Consider the following 22,199-nt stretch of genomic DNA (forward strand, 5'->3'; position numbering starts at 1 on the left):
GTGTGCTATATAAATGAAACTTACTTTCTTACTGTTACAAAAAAAAAAGTTAGGTATAAGTTATTAACTGAAACAGCCATAAGTATATCAGTCAGGGCAGTAGAGAGTCTGGCCGGGCCCAGGTACTTTTCAGTGGGCATGGCCTAATGATGAGAGGTGTAGCTATATAGAATAAATACAGAAACGAATAGTACTTTCACCACCTCCCTGGCCACACTGCAGCCCAGCACACAGCAGTATGTGTTGGGTTGAAAAGACAACAATTCACAATATATAATTTCTCATAAAATATTTCAAGGAGTGCACTCCAATCTCATATAATCTGATATAAGACAAAACCAATTCACATATGACAAAAAACAGTCACATTATATTGTTATCTATTTATAAAACTATTATGCATGTGGAGCATATTACAAAGGTTCAAATGAACCACAGGACTGAGGCTGTAATGTGCAGAAATCACTGAATAATTACCAGTCCCATTTCTAGGTATAAATCGCTCCACTGACCACATAGCAATTGCAATAAGTCCTTGCTTGGACCCAATTATAATTCCTGTTTAGGATGACAAGTCTCTCCCCTTTCGGGGTTAGGTTCTAAACAGCGTGGTGCCAACAATCTGCAGGCAATGGGCATAGGTGTGGCAGAACAGTGAATGATCTTAACGCTAGTTACCAGTGGTCACCGGGCAGTATAGGGCTCAGTTACGCATTTCTCCGCCTAATTGCTGCTCAGCGGCTTCCTCAGATTGTTGGCCCCATGGCAGGTGTGACCAGGTACTATTAGAACAACATACAGATGGAGCGAGCTCCATCTCTGCAGGGGCTGGCAATAGATTTGCCAGCCCCGCCAGTGGCTGGCTTCCGCCAGGGGCACGCGTGCACAAGACGCTCGTGCGCCAATTTGCAAACGGAGCCTGCTGCCGGTCCCTGCCGCTTCCCCTGCTGGTCCTCCTCGCTTCACCGACCCCCCCCCCCCCCGAACTGGGCAGCGTCTCACTGAAGCGGAGACGGGCAGGAAGACGCTGCCCAGCCGCCGTGATACTGGGACGCACTTGCGTGTGAGACGCGTCCCAGTCTCTATCGCCGGCGCTCGCCAGTGCAAGGGATCTGGCAAGCGCCGGCCAAGGGTGATGCCCGCTCCATCTGTACAGATCAAATTGAATATATTTTTATTGTCAAAACTTTGGAGTAAAAAGTCTATGACAGGTGAGTCATTGTCTCCCCAGCCTACCTTGTCCACACATCTTCAATTTTCAGCAGCATATACTGCTACACCTCTGTATAATGCCCACACAAATGCTTGGGCTCATACAGCATATTGGCCCTTATTCAGATCTGATCACAGTACAAATTTGTTCTCAAATGGGCAAAACCAGGGCCGTTTCTAGAGGCGGACAAGCCGTGCAGCAGCCCGGGGCGCCGCACGGCTTGTCCGCCTCTGAAACAGCCAGGGCGCCCGGCAGTCTCCCCCCCCCCCAAACCCTGTAGCTGAGCCTGCCATAGCCGCCGCCGCCGCTGTCTCCCCGGCCGGCCCGACTACGCTGGAGAGGGGAGGGGAACGCATCGTGCGTCTCTCCGTCCCCTCGCTCAAGTCACTGGGCTGCCGCTGTCAGCCAATCAGATCTCGGGCGCGAGATATGAATGGCTGACGGCTCAGCTCAGGTACACACACTGAAGGGGAAGGAGAGAGGCAGGATGCGCTCCCCTCCCCTCGGAAGCAGCATTACAAAAGTGAGTTTGGCACTGTGGGGGCATATGTGTAGCACTGTGGGGGCATATATTTGTGGCACTGTGGGGGCATATATTTGTGGCACTGTCTGTGGGGGCATATATTTCTGTCACTGGGGGCATATGTGTGGCACTGTGGGGGCATATATTTGTGGCACTGTGGGGGCATATATTTGTGGCACTGTCTGTGGGGGCATATATTTCTGTCACTGGGGGCATATGTGTGGCACTGTGGGGGCATATATTTCTGTCACGGGGCATATGTGTGGCACTGTGGGGGCATATATTTCTGTCACTGGGGGCATATATTTGTGGCACTGAGGGGGCATATATTTGTGTCACTGTGGGGGCATATGTGTAGCACTGTGGGGGCATATATTTGTGTCACTGTGGGGGCATATGTGTAGCACTGTGGGGGCATATGTATGGCGCTGTGGGGGCATGTCTGGCACTGTGGGGGCATATTAGTAAACGGCATCAGTTGTGCGGCAGCGGCACATGGGGCATAATGTGTAATGGGCATTACGATGTGTGGAGTATTGTGTAATTGCCATCACAGTGTGGGGTCTAATGGGCATCTTGGTGTGCGGCGTAATATGTAATCGTCATCGCAGTGTACGGCGTAATGTGTAATTGGCATCACGGATAAATAGTGTATAATGATTTGAGTAGCCTGTCGTTGTTTGGCCTTGATCTGTGAGGCGTACTAGGTCACTGTGTGTGGCCTTCAGCCGGCCAACCTAAGTGCGGGAGGACAATAACAATTCCTGCAGCAACCAATGTCTGGTCATGCAGGTTGCAAAAGTGTGATATAAGGTAATTGTTTTCCTGCTAGACCACGCCTCACATTAAGCCACACCCCTTTTAAAATTAAGCCACACCCCCTATTTCGGCGCGCGCCTACGGCGCGCGCAATTTCTATTATCCCATGTTATGTATGGGGGGGGGGGGGCGCATTTCTTTTTCTTCGCCCTAGGAGCTAAATTGTCTTGAAACGGCCCTGGGCAAAACCATGTGCACTGCAGGTGGGGCAGATGTAACATGTATAGAGAGAGTTAGATTTGTTTGAGCTATTTTGTTTCTGTGCAGGGTAAATACTGGCTGCATTATTTTTACACTAGATTTTAGATTTCTGTTTCAACACACCCCACCCAAATTTAACTCTCTCTGCACATGTTGCATCTGCCCCACCTGCAGTACACAAGGTTTTGCCCATTTTGAGAACAAATTTGTACTGCGATCAGATCTGAATAAGGGCCTTTGTGTGTAAATCTGTCTCTGGAAATAGCTGGTGTGAGTGTTTTAAATGTTACTTTCTTCGACTGGGGTCCCATATGTTACATGTTACTTGTCTTCATGCATTTTAAATGTTCTCAATTGTGTCTGGCTCTGACTAATAATAACTCGGAGCTATCCATTTCAGTGTTACCATGTCATTACTCTAAATAGTCTTCCTCTGAGTGGCAATAAATCATAGAACATAGTACAGCCTTATATTTAGATAAGTGCAAAACGTTATGCGCATTATGCAATAAAAAATGTACCTGCATTGAATAATCCAAGTATACGTTATTTGTAGATGGAAAGATTGAATGAACATAGTTTAACTATTTTACAGTCATATGAATCATATCACAGATTTCCAAGTAAGATAAATGCAGCGGTGAGTGAATTCATTTGCTCTATTCTCTATTCAATACATCAGCAGTTATTTAATCTCCTACATATTGCCATGTCTGATGCTTCTCCTGATGCATAAAATATGCATGTGCTAGCAGTGCTTTCAGAGTCAGGAGACATAGAAAATAAGGGAAGTTAATCTACATTGAAAATACATAAAAAACACAGATTTATTTAGTAAAATAAGAATGTGTAGCCCTTTTGCTTGTGATTCTTATGGCTAATCTGGCCCAAGCTACATTTAGAAAATAGACTGACTCTTTAGAAAAGTACAGTCAGAATCAGAATCAGAATCAGCTTTATTGGCCAGGTATATTTGCGTATAGGCATTCTAGGATTTTTTTCCATTTACATTGTCATCAGCCAGGTGACAATATGGAAGGGGGGAGACATATAACATATCACAGAATCAAATAGAAAACCATATAATTGTGTAACACATAACATATGTATTGTTATTATTTAAAGTCAGTCCGATCGGGCATGCTAGTCTTTGTTCAACTGGTGCACTGCTTGGGGGAAGAAGCTTTTTGAGTTCCTAGTTGTTTTAGCGAGGACAACCCTGTAGCGCTTGCCAGATGGTAGAATTTTAACCAGATTGTGTTCAGGATGCATCTGGTCATCTGCAATTTTCTCCGCACACTTCTTGAGCCTGGACAGGTACAGTTCCTGAACAGAAGGGAGGTCAGTACCGCTGATTTTTTTCCCCCACCATCATCACCACCCTTTGTAGCCTTTTTCTGTCTTTTTTTGCTGGTGGACCTGTACCATCCTAAGATAGAGGAGCTGAATATGGACTTGGCTATCACAGAGTAGAAGAGGAGCATCAGATTTTCTGGGATGTTGAATTTCTTGAGTTGCCTCAAGAAGAAAAGCCTCTGATGCGACTTTGTGATGATCATATCGTTGTTGGACCCCCATTTTAAATCCCAGGAGATTTTAGATCCCAGGAACTTGAAAGAGTCTGCCGACCGAACCACACTGCCAGAGATCTCGAGCGGTGAAATTCAGGATGAGGTTGTTTCTGGTGCACTAAACTGTCATCTGGTCCACTTCCTGTGTGTAGGCAGGGGAGAGAAAACATCCCTGGAGGGCCCTGGTGCCGATTGTGTGCGTTGTTTTTTGTGAATTTTCTGGCCTTAAGGGAGGGGTGGATCGCTAGGCACTTACATACTTACATACATGTTATCATGTTATATGTTATATTATTGCACACTGTTAAGTCAACCCCCCAGACTCCTTTGAAACTAGCCAATCAGAGTCTTGGGGTAAATGTTACAGTCAGTGTGCAATAGTTTATGCTGATTCCCAGGTGACGCCCAACGCTGTCATCGTTGAGATCCCCACGGATCGTTCCGCACATATCCAGCACATATGATAACATGTATGTATTTATGTGTCTAGTGATACCCCCTCCACTACATGGTCAGTGCTGCTGCCCAGGGGCTGCAGCCATCACTAGCCACTACCGGTGCATCCCACTGGGGGGTCGTCGTGCCCCAGTCCGACATTGCACACAACACTTTCAAGTGTAATGTATCATGAATCTACTTCATACACTTTACCTAATACTAAGAAGTTAGTGGTTATATTCAATTTACATTTTAAAAAATGTGACATATGAAATACTTCCACACTAGTACCCATTGGAAGTATGTGATTGAGTCTGAAGTAGGCCCCAGCACAGAGTATAAGGCTTAGAACACTATGGAGAGTAATTTAGGGTTGGAGATTTGTGCTGTGAAAGGACACTACACAAGTGACAGTGCTAGACTGGACATGTGGAATCTCTGGTAAATTCCAGAGAGGCCTATGGCCTGGTGGGCCACTCAGGGTACAGAGAGAGCCCGGATAGCAGTGCAGCTTCTGGGATGTCTGTTTGTGTAAACCCACATACTCCACTGGATTAGGGACAGGGGAGACATACTTACTGGAACACCGCAGGATTGGATGTCAGACCTGTACAGCACAGGACCTCCAGTAAACACCACTGGGCCACTAAAGCTATCAAGAGCAGATAAATAAACACTGGACAACAAGGGACGATATGTTGGCATTATAACATGTGGACATTTCATAACTGTCTACATGTTAATATAGTCATCTTCAACATTATGAGAATTATGGCCATGATGAATGTCAAGGTTATGATTGCTGACATAGCATACCACACATGGCTTGACCCTGATAGTTGCTCGTTAGGTTTCACTATTAAAGTTGTGTGTAGTTTTTGAAGATCAAAGATACTTATTCCAAGTCATAGTAAAGCTCAAGCTTGACCACCAAGGGTTAGAACTGGAACAAATTAACATTTGTATTAATTAGCAACCAGCAATTAGATAACTGTATGTGAAAGAGGTGTATCTGCTCTGAATGGGCTGCATCTTCAGGGAGCATGCTTCACTATTATGAACATAGCTCGCATTTCCAAGCTCTGATCCATCTCTCCAGTCCAAATTCCAAACATTAGGTGCCAGCCTAAAGCTAAATTCTGCTTTGTGTTCATGTATACAGTATGTGCAGTGTAATATAGAATACAGTAGGGAGGATAGACAAGAATATGTATAGATGTGGTGCACCAGGAGAGAAAAAAACTTGTGTCCACCCATGCAGCAGCCCATCATAACAGGGTAACCAACTCTGCAGCCCTAATCATTTCTGAAATGTTAATTTATATATCATTAGGGGCGGTGTGCAAGAAAACCCCTATGACAGGGAGTGCACATGAAGGGTTAACTCAGCGATCCTACACATGAGGCACTGGTAACTCTACAGGAAAACCTAGAGTGTAACAAATATCACTTATGAATAGCAATACTCGTGCACAAATGAGAAAACGTATATAAATAAAATTGCTACTCATAAACTTGCAACATAAGATACAATTGTTGCAATTATTCACCTTTCTTAACTTATTTGTGTCTTTCTTTTAAGATTTTGCTGCTTTTTAAATAAAATCTAATCAAAGTTATTTTTTATTATGTAAAAAAAGTTTTTTTTTTCTCTCCTGGTGTACCACATCTATACATAGTCTTGTCTATCCTCCCTACTGTATGAACATAACTATTAGTTAGTGGTAGCACAATCCTAAATACAGTATATTACAGATCATTATCCTGAAAACTATAGTAAACATGGGGTCAAATATCCATATTACAGATCTTTAAGATACAAATCCTGTGCGACTGGCTCCAACACAAACTGCCTAATATAGAATAAATCTTTTGGTCAACTAACACCCAATTCTACAGTATGTCAGGCTCTCAGCATTAACATTATAGTAAATAACATATTATGCATTTCTTACCTGGCTCAGGAGACGTCCATGCCTCACACTTAAAGTGTTCACTTGGATCAGAGGGAAGGCCGAGACCAGCCAGGTTAGATGCAGTCACTTTAAATTCATAGAAAGCACCTTCATTCAGGTCCTCAACCTGTCAGAAATAATTCATTAGACATTTGAACAAAATATTGTCAGTGATAACATTTTGAGGACAGAAGGTATTGAAATACAGTACATCAAAATATTATTATTTATTTATTAGCAGTTTCTTATATACTGTAGCGCACACAGATTCCGCAGCGCTTTACAGAGAATATTTTGACCATTCACATCAGTCCCTGCCCCAGTGGAGCTCACAATCTATATTCCCTACCACACGTACACGCACACACAGACATTCTAGGGTTAATCTACCAGTATATGTTTGGATTGTGGGAGGAAACCGGAGTACCTGGAGGAAACCCACGCAAGTACGGGGTAAGAATATACAAACTCCGCACAGTTAGGGCCATGTTGGGTATTGAACCCATGACCTCAGTGCTGTGAGGCAGTAATGCTAACCATTACACCATCAGTACTCTACAGAGTTCAGTTGGTGAGCACTAGATATGTACTGTATACCACTAGTACAATAGATCAAGAAAGTGAATACATAGAAATATAAATGGAAGAGTACAGTAGTTGTAGCTTGGGCCAAATCTTACACAAAACTAGAATTCTCTCTGCACATGTTACATCAGCCCCACCTGCAGTGCAGCTTGGTTTTGCCATTTGAGAAAGATTTAGCTTTTACGGTCCACTCTGTATCAGGCATGTCATTTGATGTAAAATGTCTGTGTATATTATGCTGATTATTGAGATCTTTGGTTATGGCATCTGCTTTGAAGTGCCTGAGATTATGGAATGCTAATTATTGGGATATGTCTAACAGAATAAATTATGGAGAACGGTAGTTAAATATTATACATAGAGTAGAAGCAAAGGGGCATACAATTACACTGAGTTATCTATGAGCTATCATTCCTCCTGGTTGCTGTTTATCATTTAAAGCAGGAAGATTTAGCACCAGAATGTATTTATGTCGCCTATACCAGAGTGAAAAATCATCCCTCCACCAATTTCAGCATCTCCAGTATCGTATCGGTAAGGCACTCGTGTACTATGCCTAGAAAAGTTTGAGGCTCTAATCACAATGAGAATGGAAGGAGGGTTGGGGTGTCTGGTAAGCGTGTAAGTATACTTGGAGCCCCTGTTGGGATTCTGTACAGCGGTATGCCGGTGTCAGTCTTTGGATCTCTGACATCCCATCCAACAGTAACACATACTGAGTCCAGCTGCAAAAACTAGTAAGATCCTGGTCCTGGGAAGCTTCTGGTCACTATATACAGTATATATATATATATATATATATATATATATATATATATATATATGTATTCAGTAAGTGACAATACTACTAATGGAGGACATGTGCTTTAAAGCCATCATTTACAAAGTTAGATATAGTGTAAACCGAGCAATGTGTGTATCGTCTCAGTTTTTATCTTAATACATACAGTGTAACCAATGTCTTGCTTTACTTACTCAGTTTTTATCTTAAGCCTTTTATCATACATACTGTAGCACAACTAATGTATACTATAAACCAGTGGCGGAACTCCAGGAGGCAATGGAGTCATTTGCCGCCGGGCTCCTGGCCAGAAGGGGGCGCTGACTCCATTGTACTCCCCATTGCTGCTGTAAATGAGCCAGGGGGAGACACACACGGCTCGTCGTTTATAGCAGCCCCCAGCAGTGCGCACTGCGCACACGTCTCTCCTCCTGTCTGGCTGCATCTACATTACAGCGGCGTCCCAATGCTCCAGGCTGCTAGGGGGGCATTCCCTGTCCTAAAGTTATATACAGCAGCAGAACCTGTTACATGCGGAGGAGAGGGGGGTTAACGTCAGCTGAAGCAGCATCACCTCACACACGTGTGGTGGGAGTGGGTGTTCGATATATCTGCGTCCTCCCCTGCCCCACAGAAGCCAGATGTGATGGAGGGGAAGGATCCCTTTCTTCCCCTAGTTTTTTTCTTGTTCCCTCCTCCCTGTCAGCTGAGCCCACCTGCGTGCATGCTCCAGTCTGGTCCCCTGCGCGGCTTTCACTCCAGCCATGTCAGCCTGCAAACCAAATGCAGCAGCATGGAAGTCAGAGATCGGGAGGAGGCCGAGTCCTGCAGAAGAAGCAGGTGTATGTGCGCACATACAGTAGCACAACACACCCACGTAGGTCCCTGCTATCCCCACATGGTGAGAGGGAAGGGGCAGCAGTGGCAGCCTTTGCACTTTTAAGTGGAACAGGGCCAGGTCCTGCCTATATATGTGGCTGGCTAAGGGGATGAAGGATCCGTGTGGCTGTGGAGACTAGAGTGGGACTGGCTGCACTCTGCAGGGACAGGAAGAACTACAGCTGAGCTGAGGGCAGGAAGCAGTCAGAAGTTACAGCAGCTGCTGCTCTCTATTTACTTTACAATCGGAGCCACCACCAGCTGCTGTAGCAGTGAGATACAGTATGAGAGTTTGGCTGCATGCTGCACCGCAGGGGAGAAAGCTGCTCTCATTCAAGTAAAGCCACATAGGAACAGCAGCAGAGGACCAAACAAAAGAAATCAACAAGTTATTTTGCTACCAAGGGGTGAGCATTTAAGGTGCTGGGGGTTTATTAAGTGTGGACTTTGAAGGTGCTGATTGAGGGGGGTTAGTGAAAAATGGACATTAAAGGTGGTGGGGGGATAGTGAAGGGTTGATGTTGGAAGGTGAGTGCTCTAAATGTAACTGTATATGGGTTATTGGGAGGAAGTGCTGTGAAATGGAGATTGAAAGTGATGGTGAAGTGCTATGGGGAATGGGATGGGGTAATGCTGTGGGGTGGTCATTGATGGGGCTGGAGAGAATGAGAAGGACAGTAAAGTAGTAGTAGTAGTAGTACGTTTATTTATATGGCGCCGCAAAGTGTCCGCAGCGCCGTACATAGCAAACAAAAAAAAAGGAGAGGGGAGAACTGTGTTGTTGACAGATATGGGAGTATAGAATTATCTGAGATGGACTGGGGGGGGGAGGGGTGGAGGTTAAGTGAGCGGGGGAGTGAGTGAAGAGGATAGTGACAGTAAGGGATGAGTAAAGCGCCATATTCACTAGCTGACACTGGCCATGGCCGATACAGTTAACCATATCAGCCACTGCTGAGGGCTGCCTACATTGTGAGTACATACGGAATGATATCGCTAGGGCCTGCTAAACATGCAGGTCATTTGGCTATTTACTGTTGCCAAATAGACCTGGATGTCAAGAAGGCATCAATGGTTGTTATACAACAACAACGTTTATTGTATTAAGTGTACACACTAGACAATATTTTGAACTTTCTCAGAAGCCCCTTGCCTAGTGTGTATGTGGCTTTAGTGAAAGAAGAATGAGTTCTTCAGGGTGGGGTCAAAGAGTGCACTGAGGTGGCTAGTGAGAGGTGTTAGGGGGCACCAACATTCATCTTGCCTCCGGGCGTCTCGGACGGACTTACGCCACTGCTATAAACTAATGGGCCTCGAATTGCTGAAACTATTCACAATAGTTTGGGAACACCCCCATGGTTCAGCAACATAAGAAATAGAGTAAACTTTATGAAAGTAACAAAAAGAGATTCTTAACTGTAATTTATGTGACACAGAAGATACCACGTGACTATTGTCTTATATGGCTGGAATTTTTTTTCCATAAAAGCATTGTCATCAATTTTATTGTTTTTTTTTTTTTCATTTCTAATACTGTACTGCGATTCGAAATTTCCGTGTACATTAAACTATCATTCTATTTTAAAAGGAGTGAATGCTAAAAGCAAATTTAATACAGCTTATTCAATAATAACATGCTGCTTCTGTGGAATTTTTCTGACTGATACGATAATGAGCCAGTAAACAATTGCAGTAATTATAAACAAATAACATTTAGCCGATACAGTTACTGGCTGTGCTATTACACTACTATAAAGTATATGCTTTCTGTAAATTTAATGTCTTAATAACCATAGCCAAATGATCATCATATTCTAGGGACTACTGTTGATTTTCATCACGGCTGTATGTATCCTTAAGGAGAAAGTACAGCCATAATCTTCCATTACAATATAGTAAAAGCTGAATAATATACACTATATAACTGGAATGTTTAAACTTAAAATAATAAATCTTCCATGTTCTCTCTCACTTCCGTAGACTACCAGAGACAATGGGGTGTATTTAATGCTCCGGCGAGCACGGCACAGCGTTCTCCATTCTCGTTCGCTGTGCATGCTCCATTTTTTTCTACCCCTCGCCATGCCTACTGCTCACCCTATATAACGTGTCAGCTGCTCGCCGCCCCTGATAACAAGCATTGACCAATGCGGTGTATGAGAAGTTATTGGTAGGCAGTGTTCAATTGCAAATTAGCCTATAAAAGGATTCCAAAGCAGCTGATAGGTGAAAAGCTGTGTATCTCCTCAAAGTCCAAATGAAGGTGTGAGGAAGAAGAGGTGAATCATGGGTAATATCTGAGGTGAATCATGGGTAGAATAATCAGTGAGAAAAAAAAATGCATCATGGGGGGAAAAAAATACCACAAACAAATTAAAATATATTAATGTAGCGCTTCTAAAGAAAAAAAATATATATGGATCCTTCAAATAATAAAAAAATAGACTTGTAGACATCAAAAAAACAATAAAAAACATTTATTTTAGAAGTCCTTAAGTTGAGTTCACCTAAAAGGTGCTGAGAGCAACAGAGAGAGCCATACCAAAAAAAAAGGTGAGCGGCATTCTCCATTTTTGCATTGAATACACAAATGGCAAGGAAAACAAAATTTCCCATAAGAAAGCAACAGCAAACAATGGCGATGACCAAGAGGTGAACTGGGCAAAGCTTTCTGTTTATTTTTGGCGAAACAGGAGCGTTGAATAGAAAAAAAGCGAACCTTGCCGGGAAAAAAGCAAAATGGGAGCATTGAATACTGCCCAATGTGACTGACAACAAGGAAGATGTGCTTGATAAAATTGTCACTGTCTAAAAGACTTGCTTCATATGAAAGGGGAGAGCCATTGTCACAGTTACTATGTTAAGCAGAATATTGTACTGAATATAGAAATAGAGTGGGGAAGTAATGCATTCATTTCAAATAGGCCTGTAATTGAATGACAGGTTTAAATTGAATGATTTATTGTACGTTCTTTGATCAAATACAGTGTGAAGTAGTGTGGTTGAAAACAGAAGATGAAACTTGAATGCTATCACACAGTAAACTTCATTCTAGAATGATTTCAGGGACATAAAAATGGTTTGGTTGAATGTGAGAGAATATTTGTTTTGGGCAATTCCACTGGTAAAACAATAAAATATTTAGGAGGGTATTCAATCACCGGCGAGCATCTCCCAACGGGGGAGATGGCTGCCGGGACCTATTCAATGTTGTCTTCCTGGACAACATTGAACAGGGTATCTCGGCAGAACGAGCCCAACTTCACAGGCAGTCAGTCTCGTTCTGCCGAGAACGGCCGGGAAGTGTTGAGCTTTTGGCTGCAGCTTGCCTCTTTCTGGCCACAGCTCGCAGCCACGCCCCTTCTCGCCCCACTGCAGGCGGGACATTGAGTCCTGTCTGCAATTTCTCGGTCGAGCAGACCGAGAGCAGGACAGGGTCACGGCTGTCTAGCAAGCTCGACGGCCGTGACCCCAGATTAAATACCCCCATAATTATACAACTGCCACCACTATTGTGAAAACATAATCATAAATCCACAGCCCACAATAAACTCCACATAAAATACTATAAAATAGCTTAAGTGCAACCTTATATACATTATCCTTGATAAATCAGCCTACTGTCAAAGTCAGTAATGATAGTTTAAATAGCTCTAATATATGTACCACATCAGAAATCAAAATTATGTTAATTATGTTAATTATGTTAATTATTTAATTATGTTGAACTAATTAATAGTGCCACTATCTTGTAGCTGTTGACTTTAATGTTTTAGGTTCTGTATATGTACATGCTTTCAATGAATTGCCCCGTGTTTATTAATTCAATATAAGGGTTCTTCATTTATTGTACTAACTTAGAAAAGGAGAATTCTCTTTTTATTTACAGCTTTAGAAAGTGATTGCTGACCGCCATGACAGAGAGACCCGGATCCGGCACTCCGGGTCTCTCATAGCAGCATATCAGCCGAGATGCTTACATCAAAATGAGATACACCTGCTAGTATATGTGGCACTCAGGGAGTAGTGAAAAATGAACTTTAAACAGCTTTTAATGACAAATCATCAGGATAGATAGATAGATGTAGCAGATACTGTAGATCACAGGTTCTCAAACTCGGTCCTCCGGATCTATTCACAAAATCAAAAGTGAAATAATTAGCTCCACCTGTGATTTTTTTAAATGTGTCAATGAGTAATGAATACACCTGTGCACCTGCTGGGTGACCTGGAAAACGTGAACTGTGTGGGGTCCTAAGGACCAAGGTTGAGAACCACAGCTGTAGATAGATAGAAATATAGTTTGATGATAGATAGATAGATAGATAGATAGATAGATAGATAGATGTAGTAGATACTGTAGATAGATAAAAATAGAGAGATAGATAGATCGATAGATATAGTAGATAAATTCAATAGATAGATACTGTAAATAAATAGATAAAAATAAATAATTGGTACTTATATGTTAGTTGGGCGCCCACTAAGCTATTTGCTTAATTTTACGCATCCCCTCGCGCGCCGCGCTTCGGGCTCGCCACACTATATAAAATAAACTCCATGCCGACATGGATAGTGGGGGCATGAGCGTACTAACTATAGTGGGCGCCCAACAAACATATAAGTACCAAATAATTTTAGTAGCCGCCAACTGACATTAATAATAATATAGTATTAACGGCATAAGTCATGTCTATCATTGTGTGCAAAACCAGATAGGTCTTTCCTTTTCTGTATAATATTATAATTCAATTTAACACAAAAATTAAATAAGGAAATATAGAATTAACCTGGACCCTTGGAACATACAGTGCACTTTTACTATAATGCATAATTATAGTAAAAAAAAATTGAAAGGATTAAAAACTTAGGAAACCATTAGCACAGAAAAAGATTTTTATGCGAAAGTAGCTGCGCCAAACCTGGCTGCTGCACCTTGTACCACCCTGGGTTACCAACCCAGATCCAAACAAGCACAGAAAACACAAATGGTGGACAATAGTGCGCTGTCAGTGAACAAAACAGTATTCTGTTTCCTCGCCCCTTTTGGTCCAGGTCTCAATCCAATATTTGATACCGAAAACAATGGGGATAAAAACACAGGTATTAAACACTTCAAATGAACAGTTCTGTCTTCAAGGTGACACGTGGCTATCCTCTACTGACCTGAATGACAGGCCCTATGTTCATGTAAAGGTTTCTTTTCCCTCAATAGACATCAGACATTCCCATGGAATACAAGCTCACCTTGGCACTGGGCCCTATTTTCATGTAAAGGTTTCTTTTCCTTTCCCAGGGATATCCGAATATCCAGAATGGAATGCCACACCAGTGTTACAGGTGAAAAAACAGGGTTCTTTTATTCCAAAATCCAATGCATACAAGATAAAAAGTTAAAATTGGAGGCTTCCACGTGCCGCTTTCCCCCTACTCCTTCACCCAACCAATCTCTCCCGGGTATGAGGTAGGTACTTGCCCAAAGATGGTATAAGGCTCTGGGTTCAGAAGATAGGGTAGGAAGCACTGGAACCATCCACAGACTCCACAGCACCGACGCGTTTCGGACCTGCAAGGTCCTTTTTCCTTGAAAAAGGACCTTGCAGGTCCGAAACGCGTCGGTGCTGTGGAGTCTGTGGATGGTTCCAGTGCTTCCTACCCTATCTTCTGAACCCAGAGCCTTATACCATCTTTGGGCAAGTACCTACCTCATACCCGGGAGAGATTGGTTGGGTGAAGGAGTAGGGGGAAAGCGGCACGTGGAAGCCTCCAATTTTAACTTTTTATCTTGTATGCATTGGATTTTGGAATAAAAGAACCCTGTTTTTTCACCTGTAACACTGGTGTGGCATTCCATTCTGGATATTCGGATATCCCTGGGAAAGGAAAAGAAACCTTTACATGAAAATAGGGCCCAGTGCCAAGGTGAGCTTGTATTCCATGGGAATGTCTGATGTCTATTGAGGGAAAAGAAACCTTTACATGAACATAGGGCCTGTCATTCAGGTCAGTAGAGGATAGCCACGTGTCACCTTGAAGACAGAACTGTTCATTTGAAGTGTTTAATACCTGTGTTTTTATCCCCATTGTTTTCGGTATCAAATATTGGATTGAGACCTGGACCAAAAGGGGCGAGGAAACAGAATACTGTTTTGTTCACTGACAGCGCACTATTGTCCACCATTTGTGTTTTCTGTGCTTGTTAGGAAACCATTAGATTTGCAAAGAGCTGTTGAAGAGATAAAGATTCATCACTGTGAGATAGAGTAAGCTCTAAAATAATTGTGTGAAAGTACTATTAGATCTGCTTTGTCTAAATTACTTGCAGATGTAATTTGTTTCATGAGCGTACAATGGTATATTATCTCATTGAATTCTGACAGATTGATGTCTGCTAAAATCTACTATTAACTGTATTTGTGGCATATGAACTCTAAATGCATCAGTCTGTCATCTAAAGAGTACCACAATTGTATGTAATCCCATTAAAATCATAGTGCTCTTTTAAGTTGCCTTGTTTTATATTACACACAATAGCTTGGATCTGAAATGTGCTTCATTTGAAATATAACACAGAGTGGATACTGTATACTCTACAGGTCTAGATCTCCATATATTTATTCATCCACCCAGAAGACATGAAAGCCAGATCCATGCCAATTCAGGTAAACCAGGGCTTCTCAAACTCGGACCTGGTGGCGGCTTTTACCTGTTTGCTAGACTGCGAACATACGCAGCCTAGCAAATCTGTCCTATTGTTTGATCAGTAAAGACAGAAACATACATCAACTGAATGGAGCGAGCAAATGGATCTCACTAGCAAAAAATGTTTGTTGTTCACTGGTGACCACACATACACACACAGCCTGATTATGGTTCTAGGATTAGTAACCTGAATTATTTGGTTGTACAGATGGAGCAGCTCCCGTTGAAGCTGCTTCTGGAGATCGGATCGCCAACCGCCAGCGTAATTAGGAACCAGTAGGGGGTGCACCCTCACGAGACGCTCGCGCACCCCATCCCGACAGAGCCCTCCACCACCCTCCACCACTCCCCTGTCGCTGCCTGCGGCACTCCACACCCCCACCCCACCCCAACCATGGCCATCTCCCTGAAGCGGAAACGGGCAGGGATTCCGCTCCTCAACGCCGAGTGACTGGAACATGCGAGCATGTGAGATAGCGCCAGCCAGCCAAGGGAATCTGGTGATTCCCAGCACTGACTAAAAGAAATTATATTATGCCCAAACAGTGATTTAAAGCAAATTGGATCTAAATTGTTCATTAGGGTTCAAGATCAGTAAAGCAATAAAGCAAGTCATTTTGTGTTGCTATGCATAGTTACATAGTAGGTGAGGCTGAATAAAGACTTGCGTCCATCTAGTTCAACCTATGTTTATAGTAGCTAATCCCTTGTTGTATAGTATGTTCTGATATTTTAAAGGCAGATTGTTACTTATTCATACCCGTGGATGTTTTTAACCAATAAATGTTTATCCAACCTTATTTTAAACATATTTATAGTGTCTGCCGACACCACTTCTTCAGGAAGAGAGTTCCAAAGTTTGACTGTTCTGACTGTAAAGAATTTTTTTCTTCTAGATGAACAAAATATTTTTTCTTCTAATCTAAACTCGTGCCCCCTCGTCCTAGATTCCTGTCTAGCAGAAAAAAGGGCGCTTGACAGTTCCTTATATTGGCCCCTAATATATTTGTACATGTTGAACTTGTCCCCCCTTAAACGTCTCTTCTCTAGTATAAATAGTCCCAGCTTGCTTAATCTCTCCTCGTACCTTAAAGTCTCCATTGCCCTAATAAGCTTAGTTGCTCTTCTTTGGATTTTTTCTAATTCTATGACGTCCTATGCAAGGGAAGCAAATACAGTACATTTATCTGCAGGGTAAATACTGGCTGCTTTTGCAAGTAGCCCACAGATGTTAGACAGCCTTTTTTACACTGCAATTTAGATTTCAGCTTGAACACATCCAACCCAAATCTAACTCTCTCTGTTCATGTTATATCTGCCCTGCCTGCAGTCAGGGTCAGCGCCACCACTAGGCAGCTTTAGGCATCTGCCTAGGGCGCCAGCCACTGGAGGGCGGTACTGAACAACCAGGTGACATAGAAATCAGAAGCTGCCAAGGACCGGAACTCATCGCAGCAGGGTCACGGAACGGGAAGCAGGTGAGTGAGTGAAATGAACCCCCCCCCTCCGGTCATCTGCGGCAATCTAGGGCACCCCCCCAGCTAGCCAATTGCCGTGCGGCCCCCCACCCATATCCCGGTCATCAGCGCCTCTGCAATCTAGTGCTCCTCCCAGCTAGCCTATCCCCCCCAGGGCGGTGATCCACGGGTAGTGATGTGCTGGAACCCCTCTACCCCCCCCCCCCCCAGAGGAGTGGGCGGCCGGAGGGGGAGCGGGCGCCGGGGGGGGGGATTTGCCTGTGGCGCAACATGGCTTTGTCCATTTGCATGCTCTTTTGCTTTGCTAACAAAGCTGAACCAGGCTATAGGCGGATAAAATTGTGTGGCTAGTGTTTTGAGTGAGCCAAGACTTTTTGTTTTAATGTGTATTTATTTATGCAGGTACTGTATTAAAGCAAAAATGCAGGCTGCCAAGTAAGTGTAGTTTATAGTAACAATGAAATGAAACAAGCATTACGGTGTTTATATATTAGTCTGTGTGCTATGCAGTATGTATTTTTTTTTCTTGAAATGAAAGATGTGAAGATAGAACTTTTGATTTAGCATTTGGTGAAAAATATCTGCTGCCACAATTTCTAGAAGGTAAAAATGTCATATTTGTACATTCAAGCAGGAATGTTAGAGCCGAACAGACAAGACAAAACCTATAAAGTTTTGCAATAACCAAGTAAAGTAGTATAAATATGGTATTTTACATTTTATAGTAGATAAAATGCACTGTTTTAAAGTAAATGTATTATTTTATGTAATAAATTGTAATGTAGATATTTGTTTTCAGTGACATACAGAATTGTATTAATATAGATTAATTGTATTAATGTCTGAAACTTTAGAAATAGGAGTTTTGCAGAAGTATGAACCTAAAGACAATAAATACAAACCTTGTAGACTCTTTGTTGAACTTGGCTGGAATTCACTTCATGCCAGTTAAGATGATTAGCTTCTCGCTTGTCAATGTAGTACCCACTGATATTGGACCCCCCAGTGAATTTGGGCAATTTCCAGCCTATGGTCAAAGAATGGCCATCGCAGTTCAGGACGGTAATTCCATATGGATGGGACGGAGTTGCTGTAAGAAGAAGATTGCTATAGTTTCACTGTTCATCATTGTATATCTATAGAGCACTGCAGGATGAGGTTAAAAGCCATTGATAATAAAGAAATGGAGTTATACATATACATGTAGAAATAATTAGAAAAATAGAAATTTCGTTGATGAAAGTAAGAAATTTGTAAACTGAAAACATTAGCCACAAGAGTCCAGATTCTAGTGATCCAATCAGAAAAATTAGCATTCTCACACTTGAAACCTCCATTAAGGATTCTATGGATGGAATATAATGGGTTGCGAGTTCAACAGCCATGTAGAGTTTTTTAAAGAGGCAGTCATTTATAAGGCATGGTTTTGCTTGTAAATGACTGCCCCTTTAAGTAAAACTCAGCCACCAGACTCAACACCCATTGCATCAGGCCCTATAAGAATATTGAGTTTAGGAAATGTTGCTACAATATGAGTCACTCATTACTACCGATGTGTCCTCATACAACTAACCTCAATAAGCCAGGCAGCGCAAGATATCTGGTGTGCTTGACTCAGGTCCATGCAACTCTGCTTATGTTGGGCAATGTGACTAGGATGTGCTGTGCTGATTCATTTAATATACAAGTCCATGACAGCCTGTATATGGAGCAGTATCTTAATGCTGCAGCTACAGTCTAGCATTTTATACACAGATTCAGAGACTCAGTCGCACACAGATATACAAGCACCATACAGTATATCAAATTATTCAGCACAGTCTCCCTGTGTGTCCTAGTTTATTCAGTGCATTGGGACAAAGATTCATTTTCTGGGGGGGAAAATAGCAAAAAAGACACCTGATGCCAAAAGATTCTCACGTTACATGGCATGCCAAGAGGGGCTATTTGGTGTGACTGCAACAAAGATGTATGAGGACATAGCTGCTGTTGTCTCAATTACAGATTTACCCAAGGAAGTTGTTGTAGTCTCACACCACTGTGTCCGATCAATGTCTCACTCTAGAGTTTTAATAACCTAGTAGTACTAAAGAAAATACATTTAAATGAAAATAGAAATGTTTAATTACAGACCATCTTTAGAAAAGGGGCCCAATGCCACAATTCCCTGATTGCAAAGGAGTCAGAATGAGCAAATTGGGGATTTTTTACAATGCAATATTTCCCCAATTGCTAGATAGATTGCCGATCAACAATGGATGATGTTCGGCAGATTAGTCAGTGAATCCGGAGATCTGAGAAATATGTCCCAAAGTTATTTGGCCCAAAGCTGAATATTATCAAACTAAGATACAAGGGGAGATATATCAAGCCTTGGAAAGAGATTAAATGGAGAACACTTAATCTCACTGAGCTAGATAAATGAAAGTTGATGCTGATTCACTGCTTTGGGCAACTTCTCCACTGTGTCTCTCTTGAAGTCTTAATACAGGTGGAGAGTCCCTCTTCCTTGCAGGGGCTGGTGGTAGATTCGCCTGCCGCCGGAAAGGGACATGCATGCACGAGATGCCAGTCCCTGCCTCCCAATCCCACCTTCCCGCTCCTGCCTTAACCCTGCCTGTCTCCCTCAAGCAGAGACGGGCAGGGTTCCCATCTCCAGCCACCAGGAAACTGGAACTTGCGTGCGTTTGGTTTGCTGGCGCGTGGGTGTGGGATGCTCGCGCGCCCAGTCAGTAGGAGCACCGGTTCGCCAGTGGGGGGCGTTCTGGCGAGCCCCAGCACTGGCTGAGAGGTGCTCCTTCTGTACGTCTCCCACACAGTGAAAGCTGTGAAGATTATGATGTTAGTGCAAGTGATTCAAATGTGAATAAAATAATATTTAGAAATATTCAAAAGTGTTTCTGTAGCATATTTGATGACAAATACTTGAAAAGAATGTGATATTTGTTCATTTATATTTAATAATTTGCTTTTAGCAGTGATTGTGATGGTATATTTAATAATAATAGCTATTTTAGTTATTTACAAGAATGTTCTATTACAATACAATTCTTACTTTCTATCAATGTCATATTTTTCTTAATATACGTTTCGGAGAATATAAAAAATTGCCTTTGTGTGTGATGTTTTATTTCTGCATTATTCTGATTCTTTTTTGGACTATTATTATTATTATTATTATTATTATTATTATTATTATTATTATTACTGTTATTACACATTTGTGTATGAAATTGCATCTACTAATGAATATTTATGCCTTTGTGTATATACAATGGTAATGTCACACCCTTTTCTGTATTAAGGAGAATGCTTACAAAAAGATTTGTGATAGCAAACCATTAAAAAAAAAGTGCCAGTGGACAGTGAAGTGAACAGTAGCTGTGATTATGGTTTTCAGCAAAACCTACCATGTGGTATACCTCCTCCTAAAACAATGAAATTAAAAGTCATTTTACATTTTCAAAAATCACATGATTACAATAGTCAGATTGTCAAAGAAACATCTATTAAATCTATGGCATAACACAAGTAATCCTATATAATAGAGACACCAAACACATATATAAATAAAAACAAATCTGAATTCAGTAAACACTGGAGAGTCTTTAATACACTCTTTAAAGTGTCTTTAAAGACACTCCAGACAGACCCCCATTCAGCCTGCACAGCACTGCAGTCCTCATCACTGCCCATTTGAGCCTGTAACTGCATTGATAATGAAACATCTGTAAATATAAGCTATATAATCAATCATGTCTAATCTGTTTGTTTCAATTATTAAATCTTTATTCAAACAATAAAAATCCTAGAAAAAATAGACAGCAGCCAGAGAGACTTTTATTACTGGATACTTACTCAAAGCAGCTTTAACAGTTATGGATTCTGATTCCTGAGAATTTTCACTGACACCAACAGCATTTACAGCCTTCACACGGAAAATGTACTTTTCTCCATTTGTTAGACCATGAACAACAAATCTGAGGAAGGGGAGAAGGAAATGTTTTACCATTATTGATTTCTGTACATATTTTTCTAGGAATCGCTGACTAAGTCTGACAATGTTCTGTTGATATCTCTGAGAACTTTTTTGGACCATGAAATACAAGATTTCTTCTTCTTACAAATTAATCTGTCATAATATATTTTACATTTAAAATAAATGTATAAACTTGCAAGATATCAGAAATGTAAAGATGTAATACTGTAAATGTATTAAAAATGTTTTGTACATTTGCATCATTGGGGCTGATTCAGACCCATTCGTTACAGGCTGAATTCAGCACTGTCCCTGATGGTTGTTCATCCGTGCAGCGAGCAGAGGTTACCTGTTGGCTAGGCTGCAAACATGTGCAGCCTAGCAAATAAGGTCTGAATTAGGCCATAGTTATTACTAATGTACTAAAAGTAGACATCCTTATTTCTCCACCTGTGTTTATAATCGTTTGCTGATATCACTGTGTTGTTTTATGCAGTTCTAAGTTTTATCTCAATGTATGGTATTTAGTAATTTGAGTGTCACTTACACGTCTGTGTGGAGCCGGTCATTCCATAATACAGTTTGGAAGCATATCTACAGATACAGGCTAAAAATATTACATTTCATATTTGTCTTTACAATCATTCATTCTGTTTTTACATAACAAACTCTTGATTAATCCAGTTTTACACCAAAGTCGTTCACAGAAGAACTGACTTAATATATTCCCATCATATTCTTCTTGCAGGACAGGTGCTAAAAGTAGATACAATGAAATAAAGACCTATATTTATAAAGAAATCTAGCTCATTGACACCACAAATCATTTCTAAATATGTTCAATGAATGGAATGATGGGCAGATGTCTTATGAATACTTGGACTATAGACAGCCTTGGTGATGTCCTTCAGGTGTTCACCAGAGATTATTTCCTACTGACAAACAGACAGTAAACCATTATTCTGGCTTCCATCTTGCAATATTCCTAAATGCACACTAAATGTCTTTGGATAGCAGATGATTGAAAAACAATGCAGACTTAAACATTTGTTTTGCTAATTTTCATAGGCTAATA

General features: G+C 41.7%; 1 protein-coding gene across 1 annotated transcript in view; it reads right to left on the bottom strand.

The window, feature by feature from the left end:
- The window catches only part of MYOM2 (myomesin 2), a 268,492-nt gene that overhangs the window by 58,066 nt on the left and 188,227 nt on the right, over positions 1-22,199 (bottom strand). The window contains exons 16-18 of the mRNA XM_083177359.1: positions 21,004-21,125; positions 18,048-18,235; positions 6,721-6,847 (exon numbers count right to left, since the gene is read on the bottom strand). Of these exons, the coding sequence (XP_083033485.1) occupies positions 6,721-6,847; positions 18,048-18,235; positions 21,004-21,125 (437 nt within the window). The remainder of the gene's footprint in view (positions 1-6,720; positions 6,848-18,047; positions 18,236-21,003; positions 21,126-22,199) is intronic.

Source organism: Crinia signifera, chromosome 3, assembly GCF_055691185.1.
Source record: "Crinia signifera chromosome 3, ASM5569118v1, whole genome shotgun sequence".
Lineage (NCBI taxonomy): Eukaryota > Metazoa > Chordata > Amphibia > Anura > Myobatrachidae > Crinia > Crinia signifera.